This window comes from Quercus suber, unplaced genomic scaffold, assembly GCF_002906115.3.
Source record: "Quercus suber isolate HL8 unplaced genomic scaffold, Cork oak 2.0 scaffold_20, whole genome shotgun sequence".
Taxonomy (NCBI): Eukaryota; Viridiplantae; Streptophyta; class Magnoliopsida; order Fagales; family Fagaceae; genus Quercus; species Quercus suber.
In genome coordinates this window covers 522,483-539,222 of record NW_027069485.1, presented here as the reverse complement: position 1 = coordinate 539,222, position 16,740 = coordinate 522,483, and the positions used below count along the sequence as shown (strand labels likewise).

The window sequence follows — 16,740 nt, the reverse complement described above, 5'->3', positions numbered from 1 at the left end:
CCTCCTCAGAAAAAATGTTAAAGTTGACTAAATTAATGCTATCCTCAACAGCAACAATTTCACTATCATCCTCACCTTGTAAAGTGACTGATTCAAGTATTCAACTCCTTAAGCACCCAATGAAAACAATCGAATCATTAGTTTTATATTCCTTGTCAAACTTGTTGAGCATAGTTGAATTTTTTGGGCGAGTCAACAAGTCCTAGGCCATTCATGGGCTAAAAGAATTAATGTGAGGAGAAGGTAACTTTAGAATTTTAAAAATCAAATAAAAAATTATTACCTTGTACACCAACTGCAATTTGCATAGTTTTGGACCCAACATTCCATTTTTTTTTTTTTTTCATTATAACGTAACCCGGATCACTACTTTTTGCGGCAATAAAATTAAGAAGTGTCCATTGGTATGACGTAAAAACATGCATGATTGGAATTTGAAAGTACATAAGAAGTAGATCTTCTAAATCACTGTTCAGCCACAGCAACCTTCATTTTCTTTGTCAGAGAGTTCAAATTCTTTTCAGGAAGCAGGGTGTTTAGCTAGCTAATTCTTGGTGTGAGGACAAAGATAGTTCTTCTAGGGACATGTATTTTTACCACACACTTTAACACAATTTACACATACGTTAATTTTTCATTGAATTACATAGAACCACTTGACAACAAACAAAACTTTACATGTGTTAATATTTTCTATATTATACGGAGAAATGCGCCAATTTTCTTGAATTTTGGTACTTGTATTAGAATTTAAATTATATATTGTAGCAATTATATTATTAAAATCAACAATATATTAATCTTGAGTTTTATTTATTTATTTATAATAAATATCAGCATTATATTTTTGAGTATAATCTTGATTCTTTCTAAGATATATTAAAAAACTTTTTCTGTTGTGGTCTATCGAATCTTATATTTTATATATTTGTAATCCCACTACCAACCCCTGCTGATTTTCTGCAAGATCAAAAACCTTCTAAAATCCTAAGGAATGGAATCAACCTCTCTCTCCCTCCAATTGAGAGCAACAATCTGATTATCCCATGGATTTTCTCAAGCTTCTCAAGGAAAAGCATGTGGCGGTTTGTGCTTTTTTTTTTTTTTTTTTAAAGAGTAATGAGACAACGTGCTTAAGTTTTAATGTTAACATTAGTGCCTAAGGTTAATTCTTTAATGCTCAATTATAGACACCTCCACCTCTTATTTCAGTTCTCTCAACCAAGTACCAGCTCTCCCTCTTTCTCTGATTCTCTTAACGGTTTCTTCTTCCCCGTATAGTCAGTCTTTGCATCCCCATGGCTGAAGCATCGGGTAGAGGTAATTTCTTACATTTTGGTGATTTTGGGTATTTTTTTTTCTTGGTGATTTGGTTATTGGTTTAAGATTATAGAAAACCACGTAGGGAAGCTTAGAAACAAATCAGTTTAGCAATTTGGCTTGGTTTTCTAAGCTTCACCCATTACCCATTACACATTCCTAGACCAAACAAGCAGGGAAACAAATCAATTAAAAATTAAAATTTAAGAATCTTCACTGAAAATCAATCTAGGCAGTGATAAGCACTAGCAGCAGTGCTATGCTCGGGGGTGAGAAGTTTTTACGATTGTGGTTTGGGTTTAGCAGTAGTTCGTTGACCTTAGTTCAATTTTATTTTAATGTTGATATTGAAAATGCATAGAATATGTTTGTGAAAATATCTGTTAAAAACTTTGAGTGATGCTAATTGCTAAGCTATTTTATAAAGGCTTAAAGTAAGTATTCCTTAAATTTTCACGTTTATGTTCTGATTGTTCTCAGTGTTGAATAGAGTTTTGAAATTTAGCAAGAAGATATCACTTTTTTTCTTTTCTTTTTTTGGTTATATTGTTGGAACATGATTTTGCTAAGGTATATGGAGATCCTCTTGTGCATCCCCGGCAAGAGAGCTAATGAGAAAATGTGAACCCATTTGGTAGGTTTCCTCTAAAATTAAGCCCGCGTGCATACAGTGGCAGCTTCAAGAATTTTGTTTAGGATGGTCATTAAGAATTTTAAATTAATTAAAAAGTTAATAAAAAGAGAACTTGAATATATCAAGTTATAGACAAAAAAAAAAAAAATACATGAATTTTTACAATTTCCTTCTACAAGTTTTCAAATTTTGAACTGTTACACAATAGATCATTATGAGAATTTATTGCCAATATGGGTAGCTGTGACCAATTTATTTTGTTAAGTTTATCTAAATTTTTCTTTTTATGCAGTTAATATTATATATTTGTCATTTTTTTTATAAAAATATTTTAAACTAAATGACTAAACTCAACTCATTGGCTTTATATTAATTATTGACATATATAACCACACTCATTCATACATAAAATAATTCACTACATGTATTACTTAACCAATCAAATGCTTGAATAATCACTAACTTTGCAATTTTTTTCTTCAATTTTTCTAACTTTATGACAAAAAATTATTATACCATGATAACTATACACACACATATATATAACAAATCCTCTTTATTTTCTAATTATTAAATTATATAAAGTTATATTATATTTATATTGTACACACAAACATCCACGTACACGTCATTATTCACACAAATGACATTATAAAAAAAAAAAAGTAATACACACAATCAATATTTAATACACTCATACACATATAATAAAAATTTTATAATAAATAATGATACTTACAATTCACAAACACTTACTATTATTTTAGAGTTAAAAATACTTGTACTAAGGGTGCATAAAATTTAAGTCAAGATGTGCAAAAATATTTTAAAGAAAAATTAATGTATTAAATTAAAAAAATTAAATATATATATATATATTTTTTTTTTTTTTGAAATTAGGGGGTTCATTTGAACCCCCTGAAAAATATATATATATATATTTTTTTTTTTTTTGAAATTAGGGGGTTCATTTGAACCCCCTGACCACAGAGTACCGTCGCCCCTGCGTGCATAATCTAATAAGGTGGTTAAATTTTATCTTATTATAAACCTTAAGCTATGATTTAGTATCCAAAAGCACAAAAATGAAAGACCTTTGTTATTGCTTTACTTGTGAACTGGACAAAGTGATCTGCTGGTTGCCCTTGGATATTGTCTTAGCAAATATCAAATAGGTGATGTGAGAGCACCGCCCTGCACTTATGGGTTGCATGGCTCACTTTCTCTTTTATCTAGGAATCATCACCTGATTTAGGCCCATGAATCAATTTGGAGGTCTAAATACTAGAATTTAGGTCTAGAGTTTGGGTACAGAAATAGGAAGGTATTAGACACTCAACTCTGCCAGTATCTTATTTGGTCACATTTAAATAAGAATGTTATTAACTAAACTCAAAATCCTAATTTTGTAATTATTATATTAAGTGAAACACAACACACAAAGGAATATCACATCACATCATAACATAAAAAGAAATAAGTTCAAAACTGAAACCATTCAAATTAAATAAACTCAAATCAATTATTTCTTACGTAATTAATTAGCAATCAAATAAGACAAAATAAAATCATGCAATAAAAATGAAACAAAACATGTCAGATCTTATTTATTATGGAAAAGTCAAAAAGAAAATCATAGCATATATTAATTGTTATTTTCTAACCTAAACTGAGTCAAATAGGATCATCAAGAATGGAAAATATCATAGTAATTAAATCAAGCAATAAAATCATGGTATCTCCTTCCCTTACATCACAAAGTTGCCCGATAATCAAAATGTGTAGGGAGTGACGTTAATAGATGTAACCCAGTAACACTATCTTCATCCTTATATTTTACCCAAAATTGACAATTGGGTGTTCAACAAGTTAAATGTGTTGAGATGCTCAGTAAAGAGAATTTCAGTGGGTGGAATTTTAGTAAAGACAATTTTGAATGATAAAGGTGACAAAAGGATCAATGAATGGAAGTTCTGTAAAGACAATTTCAAAGTCGATCAGGTGCTTCCAATTGAGTCCAAAGACTATTTAACTGTAAAACTTGTTTGTTTTGGTTGTGAAAAATGTGAGAAAAGTGAGTCAGCCAAGTTGATTCCAATTATAGGTCAAGTTGGAGAAGAGGCCCTAGTTGACCTTCCTATTAAGGCCCAAGCAAGTTGTCTTAGTGAGGGACAAACTTACTGAAGCAATTGTAGAGGTTCTAATTATTTTGCTGAATAAAAGATATTGATGAACAGAAGTCAAAAAGAGCTCTTACATTGATCAAGAGTTATATGGGCAAAAAGCACATGAGATGGAGCAGCAAATGGCTCGGGAAATCCTTATACTGACGTAGGAGTGGGTGAAGATGAGTATGAGTCTATTGGAGGAGATGTTTTGGAAAATTAAATTTGAAGGACATGTTGACGAAGGTGAGGCAAGCAACACAAGTTGCAGATGGAGTTAGACTTTCAAAGATGTTAGATTTATAGTGCAAAGAGCAATGCTACTTGACCTAGTGATGGAAATTGATGTACCATTATATTTTTTTCAGTAAGTTAGCTGAATGTTTTCCCTTTTTTTCTCATTTTTCTAGATAAAAATCTATAAAATAAATTACTGGGGGGCCTAGAGCATGGTTTTAAATTGTGTGATGGTGAAAAGAAATCATTAATGTACATGAGATTCTCTTCTTTAAGTATATAAGCATTGGAGTTGAGAAAAATTAATTTGGAGTTGAATATCAATAAACATAACAATATATTACATAACAACAAAAATAAGCATAACAATGGAATATCAAAATGAAGTTGTGATTATAATTAATGATCAAATTACAAGATTATTATTCTACTTTTTCAAAAATGAACAAATATAGGTATATACAATTTATTTTCTCAACATTTAAACATTACGTGGGGTGAATTCGTTTAGACAACTTTTAATGATTTTTACAATTTTAATATTTTTTTTTTATTAATTACTAAATTAATTATGACATAGTCAAAGTCAACATTCCAATAGAATCCCGATCATTAACAAGATGGATTGAGTTTGAAGATAAATAAGTAAGAATATTACCTAGCTAGATCTGTCACCTTTTCGTCCGACACAAACCTACCCATCAACCTACCTCCATTCCAATTCCCCTAGTTTTTCATCTTGGTTAGCCAGCCAATTCTCAGCCCATCTAAATCATTTAAACTTTTCTTTATCATTTAAATCATTTTTGTTTTTGAAGGTTGAACAAATATCAGTCAGCATTTTTCTGAATTAGGTTTTGCACGTGTGCTACAATAACAACTTGGAGTAGTTTCCAAAAACACAAGATGTAGTGGCTCTTTGTTGCTTACAAAAAACATTTTCAAAAGAAATACTTACTTAAAAGTTAAAACATTATCTAATGTTCATAGTAGATCCATATATAGTTACTTTATTCGACTCGATTGCTCTAAAAATAATTGATTCACTTTTGGATTTGGAGTGGATATTACATTTTCAATGTGCAAAATATACATATTTTAGAGGCCTCCCCGCTTTTAATTAGTGTCAAGTAAAAAAATCAATCTCATTTAAAATAAAATAAAAAAAGATTTAAAACATCATGTTTATTCAAATATCAATAAAGTTAACTTTGTATAAAAAAAAAATTCAAGTGTATCATTTATCTCACCATAAACTATATGAAAATAAGTTTTCATTTCAAGAATTGAATTAAGAGATATCTTAAATGTAAATTAATCTCTATAATTTAGAATTTATGGTAAGTGATAATCTTTTAAGGAATATAAAATTATTAGATTTTTAGCTCCAAGTCTTATGTTTCATGATTAATCAATCATTGTAGATTTTTTTACAATAAATTTTTTTAGGTTTATCATGTTGCATTATGCTTCAGAACTAATAGAAGAAGAAAATACTAAATTCAAAAGTAATGATCACAATATAACAAAAATTAATATTGTTCTTCACAAATGAATAAACATATTTTATACCTTTATTTCTCCTACATTAAAACATTACTCAAGGATAATACATATCAAGATAACATTAATAATTTTTTACAAATTTAATACCTTTATTTGTATTATAATTAATTACTAAATAAATTATGACATGATCAAAATTAGTTTTCAAACCCTAACTTTTGGTCCTTAAAAAGCTTGAAACTTAAGATTTTGTTTGTGTGTGAAATATAAAGGACGCAAAAAAAATATAAATGTAAAAAATGTAAAATAAACATAAACTTAAATGTAAATGTAAATATAAATATAAACATAAACATAAATAGGAAAATAGAAAATTAATAAAACTGGATTTCAAATTGTACCTTGTGTAACCTTACCCAATTTACTAATTTCTTCCACTTATCCATCCCGTTGCTTCTTTTCTCATGTGTAATATTGAAATGCCAATTTGCACCTAGAGCTGGGAAAACATCTCAAGAATGGCTGAAAGGGGTCTTACTGATCCAAAACACAAACTAATGGAGAAACATGACATATATTATCAGTTAGAATAGAAACTGCCTAGGTAATTTATTCGAAGATATTCTTCAACAAATCCTCTCTTTACTTCCAGCAAGAGATGTTATTAAAACAAGCATACATTCCAAAAGATGATAAACGTATAGATGTTGTCGACAATATATTTCAGGGCTGACCTCATACAATTTTTTTGGGTGTCTTGGCGATATATATGATTGTGTAAATGTGTGTTGACATGTGTGTAACATGGGGTGATGTTTGTACATGAATGTGCTTATTACCTTTTGTTCATATTAGATTAGCGTTTATACATGTTCTTAGGTTGCAAATCTATGGATTTAGTTTTACTTCTTGGGTTTGGTACCAACCTTAACCGAAACTCAAAGCAGTGGAAACTGATCTACCACGTCCTCTATACTCTATAGCCTTCGACACAATCTTCAATGTCTTCATGGTCAAAAGATTCCTCAAGTATAGGTCTTTTACGCGATGTTCACTTGCCAATACGCAAGGTTTAGATGATGAACCCTGAGACTAGAAAGAACCTGATGACAGCGTGTGTGCTTGTTTAATGTTTGCATGTAAAGGTACTCAGAAGTCTCCATGTGTCCCTCTTAAATGAGCGGCTTTGTTCACAACTCTCTTAGTAAGATGAAAGGATATCCCATTAAAAGCTTCAACACATTCCTTACTTTCTTGAATAAAATTTCCACAGCTGGACCTTACTCCACCCTCTTTCAAAATGGCTTTGAAGACTAAACTAGAATCCCCTTCCACCACGAAGCGTCGAAAACCCACCTCCTATGCAAACATAATTCTGGTTTCCATTGGCATAGTCACTATTGCAGTACTTGCAGAGTTGCAGGATCCCCTCTACTCTATTGCACATGGCTTCCATAGCCTCTCCTTTAAAATCCTGTACAACTAAACCAAAACTTGAATCTTGCTCTACCATCAATATTAAATTTGTACTAGTCTGTATAAGGAGGTTATTGCCAGGTTCATTATTAGGGCATTCTGGCATGTTGTACACGGCCTTTTGAAGAACCCATATATCTCGAATCAGAGCCTCCGTTTGCTGTAGATCTGTTGCGAGAAAGTTTCGCGATCCTCATGTATTATATTGTTTTGATTTTTCCCAAGAACCCAGGTTATGGATAAACCATGGCATTTGAGCATAACATGTAGTCATAGAAGCCAGACTACCTAATTGTCACACAACCATGGCATTTGGGCAACTGAATAATGCGTGGACTAGAGTTTCATTGTCCAAATGATGAACAGGACACACCAGGGTATTGATAATTTTCCGGCTGAACAGATTGACTTGAGTTGGCAAAATATCGCAACACACCCTGCGCTCAAACTTTAATTTTGTTTGGGAGTCTCATATGCCACAAATTCTTCCGCCATGGACCAAACTAATACTATGAGAACTTCTTCCGCTGAGTTGGATTGGATGTGGATTTGAGGTTGGATTGGAATAGAAGAAGCTAGAGGGTGGCGTTGCCAAGTTGGATTGAGATTCGATGGTGCGCCGTTGTCTAGTTCTTCTATTGTTGAGCTAGAGAGGCGAACATGATATTGTTATGAGACGAGATAAAGGAAAACGAGACAGAGCTGGAGAGGCTTTAGTGCTGAGACGAGATAGAGTAGAGAGGAAAACCAGAGGCGTTGTTGATGCGTGAATGATTCTACGTTCTTTTGCTTTGTTTTTTTTGGTTTATATATATAATAATCTGTTTAGCCAATAACCAGTATCCCTTAAAATTATACCAATGGTTAGGATTTAAACAATGTTAAATCAAATGTTAAGATTAAGGTGGGTACCGTACCCCTTTTTTTTGGAGGGGGTACAGTAGAATGACCCAAATGATAAACATCATTTTACATAACTAAACTTATAGTTGGGTATTGTTTTCTTTTAGAAGGCAGGCACGCGGTTCTCTTTTATGAAAAGCCAATGAATGGATTGTTGTGTTTTTTGGACTACCCACAGGGGCATGAGCTTTCTTCTGTTCTTCCTTTTTAGTTGACCCAGTCACAACTGTGTCTAAATATGAGAATTATCGTCATTTTAGGCAAGAATTATCTAATTTTCAAACTCCGCCTACACAAAAATTTAAAAAAAAAAAAAAAACTGATTTTTTTTATTTGATATACAATGAACCATCATTATAAAGCGAACACAATAAATTGAAATTTTATTTTAAAATCATAATTCATACTAGGATGAACTTTCTATTCCCATGAAGAAAAGTTAAAGGTTGAAAGTAACCCTTTAACCTTTAGAGCCCAGGCAAATGACCATTGAGATTACCTAGAAAGAGCTGGATCTCACATTTTAAGCCTTTAAATTATACTAGTAAAGTCTTCTTTCATAGAAAAATTGCACTAAAATAAATAGTGAGAAACGTTTCCCTCAAGGGTCCCTTATGTACCAATATCGGTAGTGGTGGGTATATTATGTTTCAAATTAAACATAGAAGATGTTCTTTAAAATACAATTTAGCTTTCATTTATAAATCCATACATGGGCTAGTAGTATGTTGGTTCAAGCATCCAAAATAGAACAAATCTCACAAATAATATGACAGCATTCAATGAAAATGAAAATTTCATCTGGGATATTTATTTATAAGTTATTAGACCATGAAAAATAAGCACTCTATGATTTTGTGTCCCTTATGATGATGAATTCCTAATCAATTTTTACAATGATCAGATAGAAGACATAAAATTGAGTACCTTGTAGACCAACTGCAATCTGCATGGCCTTGAACCGAGCATTCTTTTTGCCATTATTTAAGGTGAGCTCGATCACTATCTTTTGTTGCAATAAAGTTTAGAAGTGTCAAGTTAACAGAATTTCTCGTTTCCATTGGAATCGTTTCTATTATCTCTAAGTTTTCTTCTTCATTTCCTGTCTTGCATTGAAAAGTAAAGCAATGCAAGATAGGAAATGAAAAAGAAAACTTAGAGAATAGACGATTCCAATGGAAACAAGAAATTCTATTACTACTTATATATACCATAACTATCTCCGTATAATGTGGAATGGATTAACAAACTCTGATTCAATCATTCTAAATCACTGACACGTGTACAGAATCTATCCTTCTTAGCTAACTTATGCTACCTGCAGTTTTGCCTATTATAAATATACTACAGGTCGTTTACCAGCTGCTCTGTCATCAGCATTACCATCTTGTGCCTGAACCTTTACCTCAGCTTGTACAAGTGCCTTTGCAACTCGCATTGGGCGTGTGCGTCTAGAGCTCGTTGCTATGAAAGGATCAATCGGAAATATTTCTTCATGATTTTCGGAACTCTCTGATTGACTTGGAGACCTGGCTGGTGGGAAGATTGTGTCTATGAAACAATAGAATCGTGGACATGTATCACTTTCAGTGTCAGAGCGGTCGGGTGGGAAGATTGATGCAATGGAAGTTCTATTTGTTCTCTGGTTCATTGGATTGCACAATAAAATTTGGGCTTCTACTGAGGATGGCAGCTTGGAAGTAATCTATACTCACAATGAAGAACACGAAAGTTAGTGAACCACAATTAGTTTCATTTACTTTATTATTTGCTTCCCTCCTTAAGTAATTGAGGTGTGCTACAGTCGTTGAGCTATGTTATTATTGGTTTGGTAAAGGCAAAATTGTATTGTTATGTCAAAAACTCAATAGGTATAGTATTTTGTTGCAATGCCATGTTGATGATATTGTAGCCTTAGTTTTTAAAAAGTTTCAACTAATTGGATGGCATGATTTTCCATGGTACAGGGTATCCTTGTACTTTCTGGGATGACTGATCCGGAAGTTAAACCGATCCTGCATTGCTCTTGTAGTGATAAATCTGTACACCTCTATGAACTGCCAGCGTGAGTACAATTTTCCCTTTGTGAAAAACCTTTCTTCTTTTCCCTCTTGGATTTGACTAATATTAGTGATTTATGTTTCAGATTCACTAACAAGGGCAGATTATTAGCAAAACAAGAAGTCCAGACCCTACAAATAGGTCCTGCGGGCCTCTTTTTTACTGGGGATTAGACTGGTTTGCTGACAGTGTATACATGGCTAGCAGGCTAATGGCTGGGACGTGCCCAAGACTAGTAAAAGCATGGTTTTTATTAGTTATGGCAAACAATGTACAGTTTTTTGAGTACATTTCCAATGTACACTAATGCATATTTTGAGTAAATTTTCCAATGTACAGTATTTTGAGTTTAGAAATTCATGTTATTATGAACATTGAGGATAAAACAATGTAGTGTTGTTATTTCATTATATACCATAAGGCAAGGGTGAGGTTTTTCCGTCTTGAATTCACTGTCTTAGCAGTTATTGTCTGCTGCCCCTACGGGGGAACAAAGTTACAAAATAGTGGGATTGGATGATATTCAAATCCCCTTCTCCTCACTTTATTAGATGTTTTTGAGGTCTACTAGGAGGTTCAGTATTCCATTTTCCAGCCATTGCTCAGTTTAGAGAACTTTCGCAAATAATACTGAAGAAATGTAATTCAACAACAAACCATATGCCTTGAACTATCCTTATTTCTTATTAGATTACATGAATATAATTTCTTAGTCAATTACACTTTCTTTTACAAAATTTTTCTCTTCTATTAAAGAGATAGACCACAGAAAGTCATTCCACACTTGAGAATTTTGAATTAAATCGAATGGCATGAATAGTATGTAGAATCTAAGTTACAACATCTAAGACACACTACCTATGTTTTAGCCATTGATAAAATTCATACACATGGTCACATAATAGTACAAGAGTCTTGGTTGTTATCTGGGACGTCATATGTGTAATAATATGGCACGCTAGCTTGATAAGCTGGCCAAACCATTGATTGTATTCCATTGTGTGTGTCTCCCTCATAACTGATTGGTGAGAGACTCATTAACTCAGCAGATCCAACTTTCTTCCTCAGCAAAGATGTCAAGTGGACTGAATCAATGTCATTCCCAACAACAACAATTTGACTGCTATCCTCACCTTGCAAAGATACTGATTCAACACCTAAAGCACCGAAAAGAAAGATCATTAATTTTAAATTCCTAAATGAAACTCTGTTGAGCTTAGTTGAAGTAATTGGGAGAGAAAACAAGTACGTAAAGAGCATGTAAATTTGGTTCAATGTTAACAATTGAAAGAAAAAAAATGATTACCTTGTACACCAACTGCAATCTTCAAGGCCTTGGTCCGAGCATTCTTTTTGCCACTATTTAAGTTCACCCGGATCACTACCTTCTGCTGCAATAAAGTTAATTAGTGGCAGTTAGTATTACATTACATAACATGATTGGAATTTGGAAGTTCATAAGGAACAGAACTTCTAAATCATTGTTGAGCATGGTATTCACCACTACCTTCATTTTCTTCGTCAGAGAGTTCAAATTCTTATCAGGGAGGAGCAGGGTGATGTTTTAGATGGCTTATAATTTCTGGGTGTCGAAGCTTGATATGACAAACAAGCTGAAAGGGAGGGACATATATATAGGATTATGTTTCCATTTAACAACATTTTGTTTGTCCTCTCTAGAAAAGTTTTGGGTCTACTACTTTAAGCGGCTTTCACATTCACACGGTTTCTTTATGAACCCAGATGACGCGGTCAGCGTAGGCTTTTTACTTGTAGTTGACCCCGGTCAAATATAAATAATTCTTTTAATAAAGATGACAATTTTATTTCAAAAATAAATATGTACAAAAGTGTAGTGTTCAGTTAACTTAATTGGTAAAGTTTTCTTTATGTTCGAACCCCTTTCCATCTCCCCTCTATGCGTGTGTGTTTATTTCTCAAAAAAAAAAATTTGTAAAGTCTTTGATTGTTGAATAAAATATCTTGGGTTCAATTTTCGTCTACACAAAAAAAAAAAACTGATCAATATTTTGATCTGATGATAAAAAATTATCATTAAAAGTTGACCTTTTAGGTTGAAACTCAAAATAAATAAATAAATAAAAAAGTACAAAAAGTAATGAGGACAACGAAAGCTATAGGATTACAAGATATTTCTATTTGCATGATTGCATCTGCCAGTAGACATGAATTCAGAAATGGGGGATTATCTTCCATTCAAATTCATGCCTCTTGTTGAGTAAAAGCATAACAGGATAATCATTTCACGTGAAATTTTATTTGATTATGATCAAATATAAAAATTGTAATTTAATTTTATTTCCTAGATATACCTTATTTTGGCACTACATATATCCTTAAGTATGTAATATATAATTTAAACTATAAAATGGATTCATTGTAAATAATAAGGGTAAATTTTACACTTCCCTAATACTTTTTTATTTCTAATGAAAAAGTGACTATATCACATTGAATAGTATTAGGCAACATCGGGAAATAAATTTTATCATTTTACATGATAACCCATTTTCTCTTTTTTTCTTTTTTTATTTTAATTTTTTTTATTTGTTCTTCTTGGAAAATAATAACAAACTCTTATAGGACAAGAATTTTATAATATTTTTTAATAATTGAAGTTACATTGACCATAGAAACCATAATAGACATTTGAGTTGAGATACCATTGAAGACTCCTATAATTTTGTTTATTGTCCATAGTTATTTACCAAAAAGTAAAAAATCGTCCTTAGCCTAACCTTTTTTTTTTTTTTTTTTTTGAGAAGCAAGTCTTTTGCCTAACTTAAGAGCAATACTACCAACAAATTTACTTTTATTAGACATCATCAAAAGTAATCATGTAAAATGTTGTAACAACAACCTTAAGAAAAATTAAGTCAAAAGTTACAAGCTTTCAAGACAAATGACCGTACCAAAGCAAAAGCAATTAAAAAAAAAAAAATGTAAAAGACTACTTCCTAAAGCAAAAACACTTGATTATATAGGAAAACAGTTGAAATGAATGAAACGAACGCGGCATAACCAATTATTGGACGTGTTCAACCTAGTTCCTACTCGTTTGATTGATTTTCCGATTTGGAACCTTACTCTTTTTCATTTATTTGAAGAACACTTTAATATATATAAGTAAAGACTGATTCCAAAGTGAGCACTCATTAAACTACATTTCATGGTGCAGGGCATCCTTGCACTTTCTGGGATGACTGATTCCAATGTTAAACCAATCTTGTATTGCTCTTGTAGCGATAAATCTGTCCACCTCTATGAACTGCCAACATGTGTACAATTTTCCCTTTGTGAAAAATCTTTCTTCTTTTCCCTCTTGGATTTGACGAATATTAGTGATTATTGTTTTAGATTCACTGATAAGGGCAGATTATTTGCAAAACAAGAAGTCCAGACCCTTCAAATAGGTCCTGCGGACCTCTTTTTTACTGGGGATCAGACTGGTCTGCTGACAGTGTATATATGGCTAGCAGACTAATGGCTGAGACGTGCCCAAGACTAGTAAAAGCATGGTTTTTATTAGTTATAGCAAACAATGTACTGTATTTTCAATTTTGTGTACATTTTCCAATATACAGTATTGCGTATTTTGAGTAAATTTTCCAATGTACAGTATTTGAGTTTAGAAATTCATGTTGTTACGAACATTGGGGATTAAACAATGTAGTGTTATTATTCCATTACGAAAATAAATTGCTATATACCCTAAGGCAAGGGTGAGGTTTTCCCATCTTGAATTCACAGTCTTAGCAATTATTGTCTACTGCCCCTACGGGTGAACAAAGTTACAAAATAGTGGGATTTGATGATATTCAGATCTCCTTCTCCTCACTTTATTAGATGTTTTTCAGGTCTACTAGGAGGTTCAGAATTCCATTTTCTAGCCATTGCTCAGTTTAGAGAACGTTCGCAAATAATACTGAAGAAATGTATTTCAACAACAAACCATATGCCTTGAACTAGATCCTTATTTCTTATTAGATTACATGAATATAATTTCTTAGTCAATTACACTTTCTTTTACAAAATTTTTCTCTTCTATTAAAGAGAGAGACCATACAAAAGTCATTCCACACTTCTTACACGTGGTGCTCTACTTGTGATTTTTGAATTAAATTCAATGGCACGATTCGTATGTAGAATCTAAGTTACAGCATTTAAGAGACTCTACCTATGTTTTAACCATTGACAAAATTCATACACGTGGTCACATAATAGTACAAGAGTCTTGATTGTTATTTGGGACGCCATACGTGTAATAATATGGCACACTAGCTTGATAAGCTGGCCAAACCATTGATTGTATTCCATTGTGTTTGTCCCCCTCATAACTGATTGGTGAGAGACTCATTAATTCAGCAGATCCAACTTTCTTCCTTAGCAAAGATGTCAAGTGGACTGAATCAATGTCATTCCCAACAACAACAATTTGACTGCTATCCTCTCCTTGTAAAGATACTGATTCAACACCTTAAGCACCAAAAAGAAAGATCATTAATTTTAAATTCCTAAGTAAAACTTTGTTGAGCTTAATTGAAGTAATTGGGAGAGTAAACAAGTACGTAAAGAGCATGTAAATTTGGTTCAATGTTAGCAATTGAAAGAAAAAAAAAATGATTACCTTGGACACCAACTGCAATCTGCAAGGCCTTGGTCCGAGCATTCTTTTTGCCATTATTCAAGTTCACCCGGATCACTACCTTTTGCTGCAATAAAGTTAGTAAGTGGCAATTAGTATTACATTACATGACATGATTTGAATTTGGACGTACAATTAGGAACAGAACTTCTAAATCATTGTTGAGCATTGTATTCACCACTACCTTCATTTTCTTCGTCAGAGAGTTCAAATTCTTATCAGGGAGGAGCAGGGTGATGTTTTAGATAGCTTATAATTTCTGGGTGTCAAAGATTGATTTGACAAACAAGCTGAATGGGAGGGACATATATATAGGATTAAGTTTCCACTAATGACTGAGATTAACAACATTTTGTTTGTCCTCTTTAGCTTTCCATAAAGTTTTGGGTCTACTACTTTAAGTGGCTTTCACATTCACACGGTTTCTTTACGAAACCCAAATGACGCGGTCGGCATAGGCCCTTTACTCGTAGTTGACCCCGGTCAAATATAAATAAATTTCTTAAAAAAGATGACAGTTTTATTTTTAAAACAAATATGTAAAAAAAAAAAAAAAAATGATGTAGGTTTCAGTTAGCTCAATTGATAAAGTTTTTAATGATTGAATAAGATATTTGGAGTTCAATCTTCGTTTATACTAAAAAAACTAATTGATGTCTTGATCTGAAAATAAAAAAACTATCATCAGGAGCAAACATCATAAGTTGAAACTATAAAAAAAAAAAAAAAAAAAAAGTACAAAAGTAACAATGACAAAGAAAGCTATAGGATTACAAGATATTTCTCTTTGCATGATTGCATTTGCCAGTAGACATGAATTCAGAAGTGGGGGATTATCTTTCGTTCAAATACATGCCTCTGGTTGAGTAGAAGCATAACAAGATAATCATTTCACTTGATATTTTATTTGATTATGACCAAATATAAGGATTGTAATTTTATTTTATTTCCTGGATATACATTATTTTGGCACTACATATATCCTTAAGTACGTAATATCATTGCTTGTGGACTGTAAAGTGTGAACTGGATCCATTATACTTTAAATTCTGAAGGATTATGGTCAAGATAAAACAAAAGGATTGAATTTTATTTCATAAATGCACACCATTTTGGAATGAATCCAGATTAACAAGGGAATGAATCCAGAATAAATAAGATGTAAAAGAAGGACTAAATTTTAGGAGTGAAGGTTTGTGTTTGCGTGTCGAATTCACGCTGTGTTGACTTATAAGTATTTGACTATATGAGTTAACACAAACCCGACATATTTATTAAATGGGATAAGATCCCTCAACTCTAACATGATCTATTTATTAAACGGGTAAGTTATATCGACCTGTTTAACAAATTTTATTAAAGTGAAAAAAAAAAATACAAATTTTAGTATTAACCAAATTAATCTAAACTATGAAAAACCAAAAAAAATAAATAAATTTTTTAAATATAAAATTCATAAATAACAAGTAAATATATCACAAATAATCATTCAAAATTAAATCATATCTTAATATCACAAATAATTAATCACAATATGTCAAAAAAATAAACCACAACAACTAATGAGTTTATATAACTAGAGTTTGAAGCGTATATTGATAAAATTTCATTTAATTAAATGGGTCAAACAAGTTCTATAAGTTAGACATGAACTTGATACGTTTACTAAACAAATTAGTCCAACCAACCCGAATATAACATGAATCCATTAAGTCTTAGCTTATAACCTGCTAATTTCATGTCATGTCAAATTCCTCTCCCCCCCCCCCCCC

At 32.0% G+C, this 16,740-nt stretch overlaps 2 protein-coding genes across 2 annotated transcripts; both read right to left on the bottom strand.

The window, feature by feature from the left end:
• Positions 1 to 10,963: 10,963 nt before the first annotated feature.
• On the bottom strand, positions 10,964 to 11,922 carry LOC112019529 (disease resistance protein Pik-1-like). Its single transcript, XM_024052044.2, has 3 exons — positions 11,810 to 11,922; positions 11,609 to 11,693; positions 10,964 to 11,459 (listed from the first exon to the last, which is right to left on the bottom strand). The coding sequence occupies exons 1-3, from the start codon at positions 11,813 to 11,815 to the stop codon at positions 11,197 to 11,199; spliced, it is 354 nt and encodes a 117-aa protein (XP_023907812.2). The 5' UTR covers positions 11,816 to 11,922; the 3' UTR covers positions 10,964 to 11,196.
• Positions 11,923 to 14,279: 2,357 nt separating this feature from the next.
• Positions 14,280 to 15,279, bottom strand: LOC111987168 (disease resistance protein Pik-1). The gene is made up of 3 exons (XM_024018874.2): positions 15,153 to 15,279; positions 14,951 to 15,035; positions 14,280 to 14,799 (listed from the first exon to the last, which is right to left on the bottom strand). The coding sequence occupies exons 1-3, from the start codon at positions 15,156 to 15,158 to the stop codon at positions 14,537 to 14,539; spliced, it is 354 nt and encodes a 117-aa protein (XP_023874642.1). The 5' UTR covers positions 15,159 to 15,279; the 3' UTR covers positions 14,280 to 14,536.
• Positions 15,280 to 16,740: the final 1,461 nt, after the last annotated feature.

Excerpts from the sequence above, each read along its gene's own strand:
- LOC112019529 (XM_024052044.2), bottom strand. Across the intron at positions 11,460-11,608 it reads GATTGCAGTTGGTGTACAAG|GTGTTGAATCAGTATCTTTG; the intron begins GTAATCATTTTT and ends TCGGTGCTTTAG.
- LOC111987168 (XM_024018874.2), bottom strand. Across the intron at positions 14,800-14,950 it reads GATTGCAGTTGGTGTCCAAG|GTGTTGAATCAGTATCTTTA; the intron begins GTAATCATTTTT and ends TTGGTGCTTAAG.